Source organism: Malus sylvestris, chromosome 3, assembly GCF_916048215.2.
Source record: "Malus sylvestris chromosome 3, drMalSylv7.2, whole genome shotgun sequence".
Taxonomy (NCBI): domain Eukaryota; kingdom Viridiplantae; phylum Streptophyta; class Magnoliopsida; order Rosales; family Rosaceae; genus Malus; species Malus sylvestris.
The window spans coordinates 12213510-12228698 of record NC_062262.1 but is presented as its reverse complement, the minus strand read 5'-3'; the positions used below and the strand labels follow the sequence as shown (position 1 = coordinate 12228698).

General features: G+C 35.5%; 1 protein-coding gene across 2 annotated transcripts; it reads left to right on the top strand.

Moving 5' to 3' along the window:
* Positions 1 to 5321: 5321 nt before the first annotated feature.
* LOC126615853 (DNA ligase 1-like) lies at positions 5322 to 14654 on the top strand. 2 transcript variants are annotated; one of them, XM_050283772.1, is made up of 17 exons: positions 5322 to 6228; positions 6602 to 6718; positions 7417 to 7518; positions 7599 to 7715; positions 8011 to 8241; positions 8361 to 8455; positions 9362 to 9449; positions 9981 to 10112; positions 11077 to 11189; positions 11485 to 11586; positions 11674 to 11735; positions 11999 to 12070; positions 12174 to 12247; positions 12333 to 12389; positions 13866 to 13943; positions 14059 to 14136; positions 14209 to 14654. In XM_050283772.1, the coding sequence occupies exons 1-17, from the start codon at positions 5425 to 5427 to the stop codon at positions 14275 to 14277; spliced, it is 2391 nt and encodes a 796-aa protein (XP_050139729.1). In that variant the 5' UTR covers positions 5322 to 5424; the 3' UTR covers positions 14278 to 14654. The 2 variants fall into 2 exon arrangements, with proteins under 2 accessions (XP_050139729.1, XP_050139730.1); XM_050283773.1 differs by lacking the exons at positions 13866 to 13943; positions 14059 to 14136; positions 14209 to 14654 and adding an exon at positions 13746 to 13849.
* The last annotated feature ends 535 nt before the right edge of the window (positions 14655 to 15189 follow it).

The following is a 15189-nucleotide window of genomic DNA, read 5'->3' as shown; positions in this document are numbered from 1 at the left end:
TTTTAATAAAATATTTAAAATCCTAATTAAATACACGTTGAATTTCAAATAATCACTTAAATTCCTGATTGAATACTCATAGACCTATTAAAAGAATCAAAATCTCAACCGAAGATCAAAGAATCATTTAAATTCCTGGTTGACATTGAAAAATTCACAATCCACAGGACATGGCACCGAGTAGCTTGTCAGCGAGGGCATTGTCGTATTATCATTTATCATGTGTCATAGATTGGGGCCTTCAAACATTCCATTCAGTACTTGTAGGCCTCATTTTGTCCTTAAATTTTGATATAGATAATTTTTAAATACAATTTCGTTTTTAAATTTAGGTCATTTGATAGGGACATGAAGAAAGTTCTTGAACTCTAAAATTTGATTTTTTTAATTATTTATCTCAAGTGAATTAACCATGATGAGAAAGTTGTCCCAAACTAATTACTTAGTATTATGGTATAATAGTATTTCTCTTCACTAATAAATAAGAGGTCTTATGCTCGAATCTCGTAAATAGCTAGTTCTAAAACCAATTTGTTTCCCCACCCTGTATGACGACTACTAAAATCTTAATATTAAAACCACAAATTCAAGTGAATGTGTAATAACACTGCGAGACTGCAAGATGTACTTCCTAGACATATGATTCCAAAAGGTCCTGCTTTGCATCCCCTTCTACCTTAAGTGGCAACGGCGGCATCAGAGATGACCATTGTTTGACCCTTCTTCCCCGTTGGAACGTACTAGGCTAAATGATAGGCACCTAGAATGCGTGAAAGGAAATTGCTAAGAAAACTAACACTATGTTTGGATGAAGAAATTTAAGATTACTAAGAAATTTCAAAATGATGGAAATTGAAATGACAAGATTTTACTTTCTAGAATTTGTAAATTTTCTTGTTTGATTAACCTAAAAGAACAATGGAATTAAATATGAAATTTATTATTTTTAAACTCTCAATCTAGAAATATGGAAATGACACCTATTTACATGGAATCTGAACTTGGGAATTGAAGGTCCCAAATTCCAAGTTTTTTTCCACACGGAAATTCTAAATTTTTATGTTTATGAATCCAAATAAGGGAATTGGTGCATGTCAATTTATAAATTCTAACTTTTATCAAAATTCTAAGTTTATTTCCCTTATCCAAACATAATGTAATATTCAATTTGGATGCGGTAAAAAAACTTGGAGTATTTAAACTCAGAAAGATAGGATAGCGAAGTAATTTTCCCTCATTTGGCAACTTGTAGTGAGAGAAAAGGCAAATTCTATGGGAATAAATGTGGAAGTTGAGGATGAAGATTCTTGAGTTTAATTCCATCTAAATGTGTAATTTCACAATTCCAACTAAGACGAGAATCACAAATTCATATTGGAGAAATCCTGCGATTGCAAATTCACTTGCTAAGATGGCTTCATCCTTTCAAGACTATATTTGTGCAGACACAAAGAAGCTTGATCAAACAGACGTATATGATGAAGTAAATGCAATACCATATCTCAGTGAAAACACTCCCAATTAAACATTTTACAACATCTAAAGAATTTAACTACAATCACTCTTTCCTTTTAACTTTTTCTTTTCAGAAATCCTAGATCTCAAAGCCTCACAACCCCTGGTCCTATGCTTCGGCTTAGGTCGGCAGCAGCCCGCTAACACCCTAATAACCCTCATCCAATCTCTCATTTCCTCCATCGCATTTTCCCATCATGTCGCCTACCTCCTTCCTTCCGTGCACCCCGCCCCCCCTCGCGTCACCTATGTTCCCCTCATCTGTTTTCAGCCTTTGCCCGCCCACCAAGCGCCATCCTTGGTGCTACCTCGCGTTCCCCCTCCTTTCTCCCACTTTTTGCAGACAACCCTCCAATTTTTGTTAGAGTTTTCTTTGCAAACCCTGCTAGGCCTTCAACTGGCCTTGTTTCGTGGTTGTGGGCAAGATTTATGGTTGTGGAGGGTTGAATCCACTTCCTACCACTCGTTCTCCATGGTGGATGTGCGCTATTCAGCCTACCCACGGATGAGCCACCTCTTTTGGCCACATCTGTGATGTCTTTTCGAAGGAGGCCAGCAAATTTGTCTCGATGCGGTGCCGCCCTCGCTAAGTTGACGAGCTGTTTTATGGTTCCATTCTCAGATTAGCTGATTTTCTTGTTATGTGATGTGTTTTATGGCCCTGTTTGTGGCGATTTGTTGTGGCCTCACTTGTTTGAGTGGTGGAGGTGTGTTGGCATTCACTTCCAATATGACGTTTCTATCTTCTTTGCGTTATATTTGTATTGTTTGCTCTTATTGTTTGTAGTAATTGTTGGTGGTGAAATGTAAAGGTTAATCTATTGATTTAGTTTGTGCAACTTTCTCTCCAAATCAAGGTTGGTCACTGGAAATTATGCACCTAATATGGTATCCTCTTGTATTGTTTGGTTCTTATGAATGAAATCACTCTATCGTAAAACAAAAAGACATTCCCAATTGAGAAAAAAAAATGGTATTATTGCTTACTTCATGACAGTGGCAAATCCAGGATTTTAATATCAAAGGGTCTCAATGTAAAAGTTTCAAAATTGAAGGTGGTCTTGATGGAGAGATGGTTGAGTTTGGAGTTAGAGTTGCTACCAAGGTTTTAAATACCGATTTTTACAAAATATCGATATCCCTGATCATCAAACATCATTTTAAAACTCAAAAGAGTCAAACTTTGAGAAATGTTCAATCACCCAATTATGCATTTATAAGAGAAATAAATGTTATGTGTTTTTTTTTTGTGCGTATAAGTTTTGTTATTCGTGTAAGAAAAATGCTAGGAATTATTTTAGGAGTCTTATTTTTTAGAACTTTATTATGTAATATGAAACTAAAGAAAAACATATATAAAGTATTAAATATTATTTAGGTTTCTATGAATTGTAGTGGCAGATGGATTTTGCAGATTGTGCCACGTATTAAAAGAAAACAAACTAAAGGGCCGAACCACTAGAACGACGTCGTTGAAATCTGGAAAGGCAACGTCGCAGCTCGCAGGCCTTCTTCTTTCTTTAGCAGTTACAGACTTTTAACTTGCAATTGACCGATTTTTAAAACATGTTCATTGCACATCCATGGAGGTCCAAACCCCTTTGTATGACCACTTGCCCAGACCATTAGGGGTCCTCAAGGGAACTTCAAGTCATCTCCAATCGTCAAAGGTCATAGGCCAAAACACAATCCTTGAGGGCTGGGCCAAAAAAACTTAGAAATCTTCGGGCCAAAATCCACCCAAATGGCTAGCGGGCTGGCCAAACATAGCCAACCAACCAACCCAAAAAGTTGGGCCCAACTGTGCTGCTAATTGATGTTATGTAGTTTTTTTTTTTTTAAAAGGAAAAATTTTAAAAATTAAATATTTTATTTTATTTTTCCTATAAATATCTAATCAATTTCTCACATCATTTTCACCCTTTCATATTATGTTACCTCATTTTAATGTCTGTTAACATGCAAGTAAAATTAAAATGTTTAATAACATGAAACTTTAAACGTTTAGCGACAAGTGGCACTCACGGAAACCTTATTTTAATATAGTAGTTTAATTCATTTAACCAATAAAACTAAAGAACAAACTTAAAATAATAAATTATTGAGGGGACTAAAAAGAACCCTCTTTGATTAGAGATGATATATAAATATGGTATGACACAGTTTAGTAAAAAAGTAATTTCTTGCAGGGCTGTAATCTAGATGGAAACTAAACATAGTCCATTCGGTTGGAGATGACCTTGCAAACACTTTTCCGACCTTTGGAGGGTTTTGGGACCACCTGGGTTCCTATATGGATCCGCTCTTGCTTCATGAGGCGTATAAAATTATTTTCATTATAGTGCTTCTAGTAAAACATTAGTTAGAATAAAATTTTTCATGTCACGAAAGTTAGTTGACATTTGCAAGTGTGCTTTACTGAGATTTTCCTACTTCAATCAACTCTGTCATATTGTTGTAGACTTATTTTCGTAAACTATTGCTTTGAGAAATTGTTAATTGTTGCAAAATTTAGAGTGTGTTCCTTTATCCACTAAAGCATTCGCAGACCTGGTTTTTGGTTTGATGGCTTTATCATTGATGTATTCATTATTGAGGATTGCGCTTATTTATAGCTGGACATTTTATTTTGCAACATTGTAGAAAAGGTAAATTAATTGGATATTGCATGTGACCAACTTAACATATTTTTTTATTTTTAAATTTAGGGAACTTTAATGAAAAGCACCTGTTACTGTTCACTTTAACGAAAAACCATATTTTTATACTAAAAAGTCAATTCTGGTACTATTCACTTTACCCTTTATTTTGTCCTTATCATTAAAACTCAAAGTTTTCAAGTCATTTTCATTAGTTTTCCTTTAAATTTATGTTGTTGTATAGAATACAAATTTTAACAATTATCCAAACAATGATATTTGTAATAATCGTCATTTTATAATTTATGCATTCAACATCCAAACAATAAAATTTCAAATAACGGAATTTTAAATACTGTAAATTATAGTTCACGTTATTTAAAATTCTATAAAAAAATCTCTGTTAAAAACATAACATGTGTAAATGAGTATTTATCAAATATAGTAAAAAATTAACTCTTAATTTAAAAAATGTCACTTTTTATAAAAACTTTCAAATATATCCAAAATTTCATTTAAATAGACACAAATACCCTCAAATTTAACAATTAAATAAATTAAAGGCTTTTTAGCTATTGTTGCCTCAAGCTTCGGTCCAATTTCAACTTCGCTTCTACACTCCACCACAACAACCCTATCCCCTTCGACCCCCTCATCACTGACATTGAACCCCGTTGCGGTTACCGCAAGTGGGAGTAGCAGAATTTCAATCATGCCTTCAACGCCTTTTTTCTTACTAATATCATTTTTAGTTTTAAATATAAAAAATAGTTTTTAAAGTTAATCCACATGTCGTTATATGATTGTATTTGTGAAACCCACATGATGCCACATCATCACACTAATAGAGCAATTGATAGATTTTTCACGAAAAAACTAAAATGATCACGATGGATAAATTTAAAGAAAGACTAAAATGATTCATGATAACAAATTCAAGAACACTACTATTGATTATCATTAATTGTTAAGGATCAGATTAATGAGTTATGTCAATGTCACGAATCATTCTGACCAAAAAGCCTTTAATTTATTTAATTGTTAAATTTGAGGGTATTTGCATCTATTTAAGTGGAATTTTTGGATACATTTGAAAGATTTTATAAAAAATGATATTTTTGAAATTGAGGATTAATTTATGGCTATATTTGATAAATACTCTGTAAAAAAACATCTTTGTTCTTGATCTTCACTTCGAGCGCCTCAATCAATCCTTCCCGCCATTTCTCTCGAGTCTCACACCCTCACTCTCCCAAATCCTCTCCATTTGATGCTCTCACGATCACTCTGTTCATGCCATTGTCTACTTCTCCCCTCTCTCCGCCGTCTCCACAGCCCCATCTCCCTCTTCCGCCCTAAACCCTCTTCTCTTCCTCTCATTTCCCTCTTACCCCAAAACCCTAATCTTCGCGCCATGTCCTCCCGCCCCTCCGCCTTCGACGCCCTCATGTCCGGTGCCCGCGCCGCCGCCGCCAAGAAAAAGCCCCAGCCTTCTCCCTCCAAGAAGCGCAAAGCCCTAGACTCCACTGACCCTATCAAAAAACCCCAATTGCTGCCTACGCCCGAAAGCGCCTGCGCAACCCAAGACCCAGAATCCGTGGAAGTCAAAGCTCCGGAATCCAAGGAAATTAAAGAAGCTCAAGAAAGTTCTGGCAATGGCGGTGAGGTGGTTCCGGCAGGGAAGAAAGTGTGCGTGGCGGCGGGTGCTAAGGAGCGGACTGAGGAATTGAAGAGCCGAATGCCGCTACTGAAGAAGAAAGCCGGGGAATTTGACCCAAAATTGGTGGCGAATTGGGGCCAGGGCGAGAGGGTTCCTTTTGTGTTTGTTTGTTTAGTTTTCGATTTGATTGACAAAGAGACGGGTCGGATTGTGATCACGGATATTGTTTGTAACATGTTGAGGACTGTAATGTACACCACGCCTGAGGATTTGGTGCCTGTGATTTATCTTGCGGCGAATAGGATTGCTCCTGCGCATGAAGGTTTGGAGCTTGGAATTGGGGATGCTTCGATTGTTAAGGCCCTTGCAGAGGCTTGTGGGAGGACTGAAGCGCATGTGAAGAAGCAATACAAGGTATTATTACTGTGGGTTTTGTGTTTTCATTTAATCTTGAATACGTGTATCGATTTTGTTTCATCAAGTTTGAGTTTTTATGATTAATTGGGTTGTTGTTTGTGCAATCTAGTTCATGATATAATGAAGGAAGATTATGAACAGAAAGTCATAAATCTTTGCTCGACATAGTTGATTTCTTTCATTTTGTCGAGGCTGAGTTGCTTGGGAATTTTGATGCTTAAATCTTTGTTACTTCATGCTACCGGTGTTCCTATCTGAGTTAGCTGTCACATTACATGCGTTTTGTCTTTTAAATCTTCTAGGAACTTCACTCTCATGTATGCAGTTTGTTTTTCTTTCCTTTACTGATAAGTGAGGTTGAAATTTATAGGAGCTGGGAGATCTTGGTCATGTTGCAAAGGAAAGCCGTTCTTCTCAATCTATGATGCGCAAGCCTGATGCATTAACTGTCACCAAGGTTTTTAGTACATTTCGTCTACTAGCTAAGGTGATCGATCTTCATATTTCTGTACTTAGACTCTGAAATTTTAGTACTTTGATATATTGATTTTGATGCCTCTTCTTGTCTTGCCGTGGGTTGCTTTATGTAGGGACCTGGTGTTGATAAGTACAATTTTGTTTTCTCAATTGATGTTTCTTTTTTTTGCTTTTCTAGTACTATAACCTTATATGCATTCTGTTGAGAAGTTGTCACATTTTCAAAACAAAGTGGGGAGTGTAAAATTTTGTGGTGATCAAAGTCCACTGCCCTTGACACGTTATGTTTCTTGGCAAAGGAACTTTTCTTAGGAAATTTTCTTTTTAGGAAGAACTAGAACAGAAGGACGATTATTGTAAATTATGAATTATGAAAGGTAAAAGGGGTTTTTGGTAGGTACATTAAATTATGTTTCTTTATGTTGTTTATCAAGGAGAATTTCCTGTTATTTTGATGTACCGAGTCATTGTAAACCATTTAGGGAAAATAACTATTATGTAGATGGTTAGATTATACCATATTTAATTAAGCAAAAAAAGATTACACTGTATGGAATGTAGTTAGGTGGTGAACTTTTTTCTCTTTAGTAATTTTACCTTAAATTTACTGGTGGATAAGATATGAAGATTTTGTGGAGGGGTTAAATTTTTTTTACTATAGGATATTGTTCTTGTAATTAACTTGCCCTTGCTTGTGAAATTTAACAGGAATCTGGGAAGGATAGTCAGGAGAAGAAAAAGAACCATATCAAGGCACTTCTTGTTGCTGCCACTGACTGTGAACCTCTATATCTGATCCGTTTGCTTCAGGTTGTAATTTGGTTATATAGTAAATTTCAGTTGTTAACGCCTTTTAGCCTATTGTAAGGTTTAAGGGTTTTGTTTTGTAGACAAAGTTGCGAATTGGATTGGCAGAGCAGACTCTATTAACTGCATTGGGACAAGCTGCAGTGTATACTGAAAAACATTCGACACCACCTTCTCATATTCAGAGTCCTCTAGAAGAGGTGAGTTTAGGTTTGTTAGGCCAAATGATGCAGTTCTAGAGAATCTTCATGCCATCAAATTTTGTTGATACTGAGTTTATAATCTGCTACTGAATTGGCAATTTGCTAAGAGTTTAGATCCTTTTGTGTCTTGTAGGGTTATTTAGTAGATATCAAGAATTTTGGCTATTATACTTTTATACTTGATCTTTATGACAATATAAGTAGTTCTAATTAGCTACAAGCTGAATTGATCTTTTGTTGATGGTCTTTTGTTCTATCTTGTAATACGTTCTCTATAACTTTGATTTCTCAGGCAGCAAAGATTGTTAAGCAAGTGTACTCTCTGCTTCCTGATTACGATAAAATCATCCCTGCCCTTTTAAGTGGAGGTGTATGGAAGCTTCCAGAGATATGCAACTTTACTTTGGGCGTCCCAGTTGGGCCTATGCTAGCAAAACCAACTAAAGGGGTATCTGAGATTGTACAGAAGTTTCAGGATACAGAATACACGTGTGAATACAAGTACGATGGAGAACGTGCCCAGGTGATACCATCTTGTTAATTCCAACATGTAATATTTTTCGGTTCATGATATGTCGTGTGCCATAGTGTGCTTCATTCCTTTTTGTTTTCTGGTTGCAATAACTTTCCCATTTCTTACAGATACATTTCATGGAGAATGGTTCTGTTGAGATATACAGTCGAAATGCTGAACGAAACACTGGAAAGTATCCTGATGTGGTTGCTGCAGTGTCGAGGTAGGGCTTCTATCTTGGTTGTATGGTATTTCATATGGAACTTAGGGGTGATAATACGTGAGAGAGTTTGGTACTCTGGAATAAAAATTCGAAAGTTTCACATCTCCTATAGTATAAACGGAATCAATCTGTAGTGCATTTCTCCATGTGCGATGGGTTAAAGAGTTGGTTGGTTACTGAATATTTTCAAAACTCTTTTGGGATCTTTCTTCTATTACTACATCACCACTAATGAAACTACTGTCATATACTATACACTGCACTGAGTAAATTTAGGTAATTGATATTTCTGAAAAGTTAGACTTGATAAATGGGTGATGAGGCATTTATTTTTGTAAACAAATTAATGCCTGTAATGTTTGTGGTCTGGTGATGTGTTTAGAATTTTTCCAACTGGTATTTGACTAGTTTATTTGTTAAAGTATGGTTGCAACTTCATTTTATCCAGAACGTAAATTTAGGTAATTGATATTTCTGAAAAGTTAGACTTGATAAATGGGTGATGAGGCATTTATTTTTGTAAACAAATTAATGCCTGTAATGTTTGTGGTCTGGTGATGTGTTTAGAATTTTTCCAACTGGTATTTGACTAGTTTATTTGTTAAAGTATGGTTGCAACTTCATTTTATCCAGAATGTAAATTTAGGTAATTGATATTTCTGAAAAGTTAGACTTGATAAATGGGTGATGAGGCATTTATTTTTGTAAACAAATTAATGCCTGTAATGTTTGTGGTCTGGTGATGTGTTTAGAATTTTTCCAACTGGTATTTGACTAGTTTATTTGTTAAAGTATGGTTGCAACTTCATGTTATCCAGAATGTTAATTGTGCTTTGACAAAAGAAAAAAAAAATGTTAATTGTGCTCTCAAATTTTCAGTTGCTAATGTTTTCTGTCAGCTTGCAGGTTAAAGAAGTCATCTGTAACATCATTCGTTTTGGATTGTGAAATTGTTGCTTATGACCGTGAAAAACAAAAAATTCTGCCCTTCCAGGTAAATTATTTCCCCATCGTACTCCAGTTTTATTCTTGGTGTTCTTCATGGTGATTTGCTACCCATCTATTGGAGTTGGGGTCACTCCATATTTGTTTTCGTTCACAAAGCTTCTCAAATATTTTTTTATTTGAATATTAGATATACTTGTATATAAAATGTAAATCAAAACATGTTAAGAAAAGCACTTACGGAAGAGCAGGTATCCTCAAATGGTGTACCAAAAATAATTTTATGGATATGGTATTGTGTATTCTTCTTGTGGAAGAATAGTTACCAAAGTTTGACCTTTGGCTTACCCTTCCTTTGCATAATGATAATGCATATATATGGGTATATACTTCGCAGGTACACCACCTATTCTGGCTTCACTAATGATGGTGCATGAATATCATAATATTTTCTGAATGCTTTTTGACTTTTTTCTCTCTAAAAATATTGTTTTATGGCTTTTTACACCCAGGACAGTATTTAATTTTGAATATTGTTGAGTTAAGATTTGAAAGTCTTTACAAGATATTATTGTTGCAGGTACTCAGCACTAGAGCGCGTAAAAATGTGAGCGTGAGTGAGATCAAGGTTGAAGTCTGCATATTTGCTTTTGATATGTTGTACCTTAATGGCCGACCACTTATTCAGGAACAACTGAAAGTTCGTAGAGAGGTATAACTTTGTTCTTTCTTCTCAATTAAGTGTTATTTCTCTTATGGATGGGAGCAATTGTGCTTCTCTAAAAATTAATAACTAATATCCAAGTCATGCATATTGTATGACCAGCATGTCTTACTGATTATTTAACAGAGTAAAATGAATTGGTGTCGAAATTTACTATTTCTAGTCTTTTTTGTTCTTTCTTTTCTTGGTGTTGTTAGGATATAGGGAGGTCATTGGTTTTTTATTGAGAGTCTATCTTTGCCATTTCTATTCATGCGTTGAATTTATTTTTATGTTCGCATTTGTATCAAAATTGTTGATAGCTTCCGTTTTTGAATCAGGAAAATGTTTGTGTTGGTATCTAACAAGTGTGATTAAACAGCCTATGGCATCTCTAATTGCCTTTAGGAACAAATACTGCCGGAAAGTTTATAGTAGAAGTTAATTATTAATTGGAAAAAGTTATATTCTAGGTACATGTGTTGTAGCAAAGTAGCGGGCAGTAGTATCATTCAAGATTTCACCTGTTGACACTTTACTTCTTGTTATTCAATGTCTTTGTATTAGTTTCATGTGTCTAGAGTGGGGAGTGCAAGAAGTTTAAAGTGCTAACTGTGCTGCTTCTTTTCGTCCTTTTTTTCTGGTAGTTTATTAGTCTTGGTTGATGATGCCTTGGGGCATCAACAGTATTATTTCATAGGAAAATTTGAACATTAATGAAAAAAAATGTGCAAGAAAAGACAGAACAAGGTGTCATCTTAATAGTACCATAAGCCTATGTTGATTACAGTGAGATTACGAGAAGGGTGCCCCATTGACTAATTCATTTTAGGTGCTACAATTATTGTTGAAGGTTCTGATTTATAAGAAATTCTGGGTTTTTAATGTCTTCTGACCATTCTTCTTATTCTGCTTTTACACCAGAAAGTAATATTTATATTCTTACACGCGAGACTGTTGTTGCATTGTGCAGTGTCTGTATGACTCTTTTGTGGAAGAAGCTGGGTTTTTTCAGTTTGCCACAGCCTTAACATCAAATGATATTGATGAAATACAAAAGTTTCTTGATGCTGCTGTCAGTTCGAGGTATTCACTCCATTCTTTTGACTTTTCAGGGGGCAAATGGATATGAACATTAGATAAAGTAATTCGAATTTCATAAATGTGCTGTCATTGGATCACTAGGGTTGCAAGTTTTGCACAAATACATTTCATGAAGGTGGAAAAAAGTACTACTAATAATTGTGTTGAGCTTCTGCCTTAGAATTTATTTTATTTGTGGTTTGATCTTTCACTTGCATCTCAGTTTATTTTTATCTGTATAAGTTTGTCCTCATTGAGCTATGGCCTTCTTATGTTATTCCTTCATCCTGGATTGCAGTTCTGAGGGTTTAATTATTAAAACATTGACCAAAGATGCTACTTATGAGCCTTCAAAGCGGTCACTTAACTGGCTGAAATTGAAGAAAGATTACATGGACAGGTGAGTGATAGAATTAGTGTTTTCCATTTTAGTAATCCTGATAAAGCTTTGTGAATTTTATGTTTATTGGTTTGCTATGCCCTTCAGTATTGGGGACTCACTAGACTTGGTACCTATTGCTGCTTTCCATGGCCGGGGAAAACGTACAGGTAACTGTAATGAAACAGCATTTTCAGTTGAATGAAGGGGCACTTTCTGTTGAAATGTTTGTCTTTCTGGATTTAATAATTAAAAATTCTCCCATTTTTCTTCAACGTAAAAGTGATCTTTAAAGGTTTCCAGTCATTTACATCTATTAGTTTTATCTTCAATGTCTCAGTGATGCAATATTCTTCTTCTTTAAACTGTCACTATCTTATTCTTAAGTTGAAAGACAAGGTGGAGGTGATAATCATAATCTGGTTTTCCTTAGGTGTCTATGGTGCTTTCCTCCTCGCTTGTTATGATAGCAATAATGAAGAGTTTCAAAGCATTTGTAAAGTAGGTCAGTGCAATTTGTTTATGTATGTGTTGGCAATCTTTTCAGTGATTTCCAATCTGTTTTACCTATTACTGATTGGTCGGCTGTGTATGTTTATTTTTTACAGGCACTGGACTCACTGAAGCAATGCTTGAAGAACGTTCTGCCAGTCTCCGTACTAAAGTGATACCCAAACCTAAGGTCTGTGATTCCTTCTTTCAGTCTGAATTTTATGTATATTGTTCTTCTGATTCTCTTGCTAATTTTGCGTTCTTGTCAATTGCAGTCATACTATAGGTATCATGATACAATGAATCCAGATGTATGGTTTGAACCCTCAGAGGTAATAGCCATTGCCTTTTTGTTTTCTGTGCATATAGCTTTTTGGTAGAACTCCCTCTGCACTTCTATTGTGTTGCCCAGTTCATTTTGCACATTAAGGGTGCAATTGATATACAGGAGTCGCTTGGCTAGGACGAATTATAGGAATTAGTGTGGATTGGTTTGGATTTATTTTTGTCTCATGTTTGGGGTCTTCACTAAAAGGCAAGATAATGCCCACAAAACTGTAAACAAACATATAGTATGATTTATATAATTCCCAGACCCGACACCACTCCCAATTATCACTTAATACTACACACCTGTACATCTCCATCAGCTACAAGAGGGAGGAGAAACCATTAGCGCTCTCATCATTGGAGTTGACAAAGAGAGAGAAATAGGGCTTATTTTTGGCCCCCATTTTCAACTTGTATAAAATGAGGATAGAGCCTAAATAGCCCTATTTGGGATGCTAGTCCGGAGGAGTAAATGTACCCAAAGAGTTAAGAGTCATTGGTCCTGATTCCTAAATAGGAAAGAAAGAAAAAAAACCCTTTTTTTTTGGGGGGGGGGGGGGGAAGGGTTATGCTGGAAGTCTTCCTAATCCCGAGGAATCTTACATTTTTTGTTGAAGCACATCCTGGACTCTGCATTTGGTGCGTCCAGTACTTTGGATTCTTAAGCTGTACAGAGGCATCTTTGAGCAATAGTATAGACAAGATTGGGTCCTGTTTTTGATACAAGTAAAAGTTACTATCAAAATTCATGGAATGATGCTCTTCTTAAATTATTTTCCTCATGGGTTTTAGTTTTTTTTTTAAACACTGTTCCATGGGTTGAGCTACTATGAGTCTCAGCTTGTTTGGAGAATTTAAAGAAATTATCGAAGTGGTAAAATACAATTTTCTGGAAAATGCTGAAATTTTCATCTTGAACAAGAATGTTAAAAAGGTGGAATGTGAACAAATTTGTTCAAATTTACAAGGATTGTCATTTTTTCTTTTAGCTTCAAAAGGATGTGATGATTGAACTCGTGGCATTTTCTCCTTTACAGATGCATGCAGAAATTAATTATCCTTTTTCTTAGTGTTTAGGTAGAATCTGCTGTGATCTAGATATGCATTCCTGAACATTTTTGCATTTTAACCATAAAAAGGAAAATAATATTTTGGCATTAATAGCAAAATCTTGCCACAATTTTAATAGGTCTTATGTAGCACTGTCAGGTTAAGATTTTTCTCCTCCTTAAACTCAAGTGACAGAAGTTTTCTAGACTATAAAGTTAGATGGCAAATGAGTTTTAAGTACTTTTGGTCATCTGTTGTTTAGTTTTCAAAACAATGTCATCTGTTGTTTAGTTTTCAAAACAATGCAGTTTAGCGGAATTGCGTGGATATAGCTGAGTTTTGCTTTCTAAGTGCTAGACTTGTTGGAGTGGAGTACAGCTTCTTGTGATACCTATGGTATTCTGTTTTTTTTTTTATCTTTTTTTAAGGTTTGGGAGGTGAAAGCTGCGGACCTGACTATTAGCCCCGTTCATCGTGCTGCAGTTGGCATAGTGGATGCTAATAAGGTTCGATGGATTTTTTTTTCTTTTTTTTGTACTTGTCAATATTTGCTATTACTTTGTGAAATGTGGATTAGATGATGTGTTTTCTTCATCTAATTCTATGTGCACGTGTGAACAGGGTATTTCTCTCCGGTTTCCACGTCTTATTCGAGTTCGGGAAGACAAACCTCCGGAGCAAGCCACATCATCTGAGCAGGTGAAGAAAGTTAATTTGAAACACAATATTGTACAATTTATATGTATTCTCACACACTTCTTCTAAGTTCAGGTAGCCGAGTTGTATAATGCTCAAGCGATCAACCATTCAAACAATCAAAATGACAACGAAGATGATTAGGGAACAGAATCTTCATCATTTTACTCATTTCTGGAGATGTCTTGTGTGTAAAGAAATCGGCACTCATGTTGATACAGCTCATGTGAGTATCTCAATGTGAATTTTTTAAATTTTAAGCCGTTAGGGTTTAACCGTTACATGATGGATCCTTCTGTGCTTTCACCAATAGTCTGGTGCCAGAGGCAACATATAGAGGAGTCAAAAACATTGAGAATTTTATCAACTCAAAATGTACTTTGTATTTGTTGCTCATTTAGGATTTAGGGCTTTGTTTTTGTTGTTGTTGATCAAATATTGGGCAAACTGTACTTTGTATCAAAGCATTATCAACTCAAAATTTTCTCTCTTTCAATTGAAGTACTAATTTGTTTAGAAAATTGACATTACGAAACTCTAGTTCATGTTGAGGAATTCTTTGGGACAATAGACCCGTGCACACACATTTGTTGACTCAGGCCATTGATATTTCTTTCATGTTATCATGAACACAGTTGTCTTGTACACTTGTCTACATCATTTTCGGCACGTGGCGCCTAATAACGTGACTCCGCCATGTTACTTGATTACATGGCTGCATCAAACCTCCAAACCCCAAAAGGAGGATAATGTAATGTATAGAATGGTTTAGAAGTCTTGTTCTAAGTTGTAATAATAACATAGGTGAAGAAAGGATGTGACAACGACGTTTCCAGTTGAAGGATGAAATTTAGGTCTTGTCTTAATCATCTGAACCATGTGCTGTTTGGTCAAGAGGGTCACATTCGAACCACTGAATACTTCCGTCCTTCGAGCTTCTGCCGTGTTGAAAAATCAATTGATTTTAGCAGCCACCGTTTCTGGATTTGGATGTTTTCTTTTGGTCCAAATATTCTGATTTCTCACTAGTTCTGGGTTTAAACTAGTTATTGGTAG

Excerpts from the sequence above, each read along its gene's own strand:
- LOC126615853 (XM_050283772.1), top strand. The coding sequence starts at position 5,425 with ATGCTCTCACGATCACTCTGTTCATGCCATTGTCTACTTCTCCCCTCT. Across the intron at positions 11,190-11,484 it reads GATGCTGCTGTCAGTTCGAG|TTCTGAGGGTTTAATTATTA; the intron begins GTATTCACTCCA and ends CCTGGATTGCAG. Across the intron at positions 14,137-14,208 it reads AAGCCACATCATCTGAGCAG|GTAGCCGAGTTGTATAATGC; the intron begins GTGAAGAAAGTT and ends TTCTAAGTTCAG.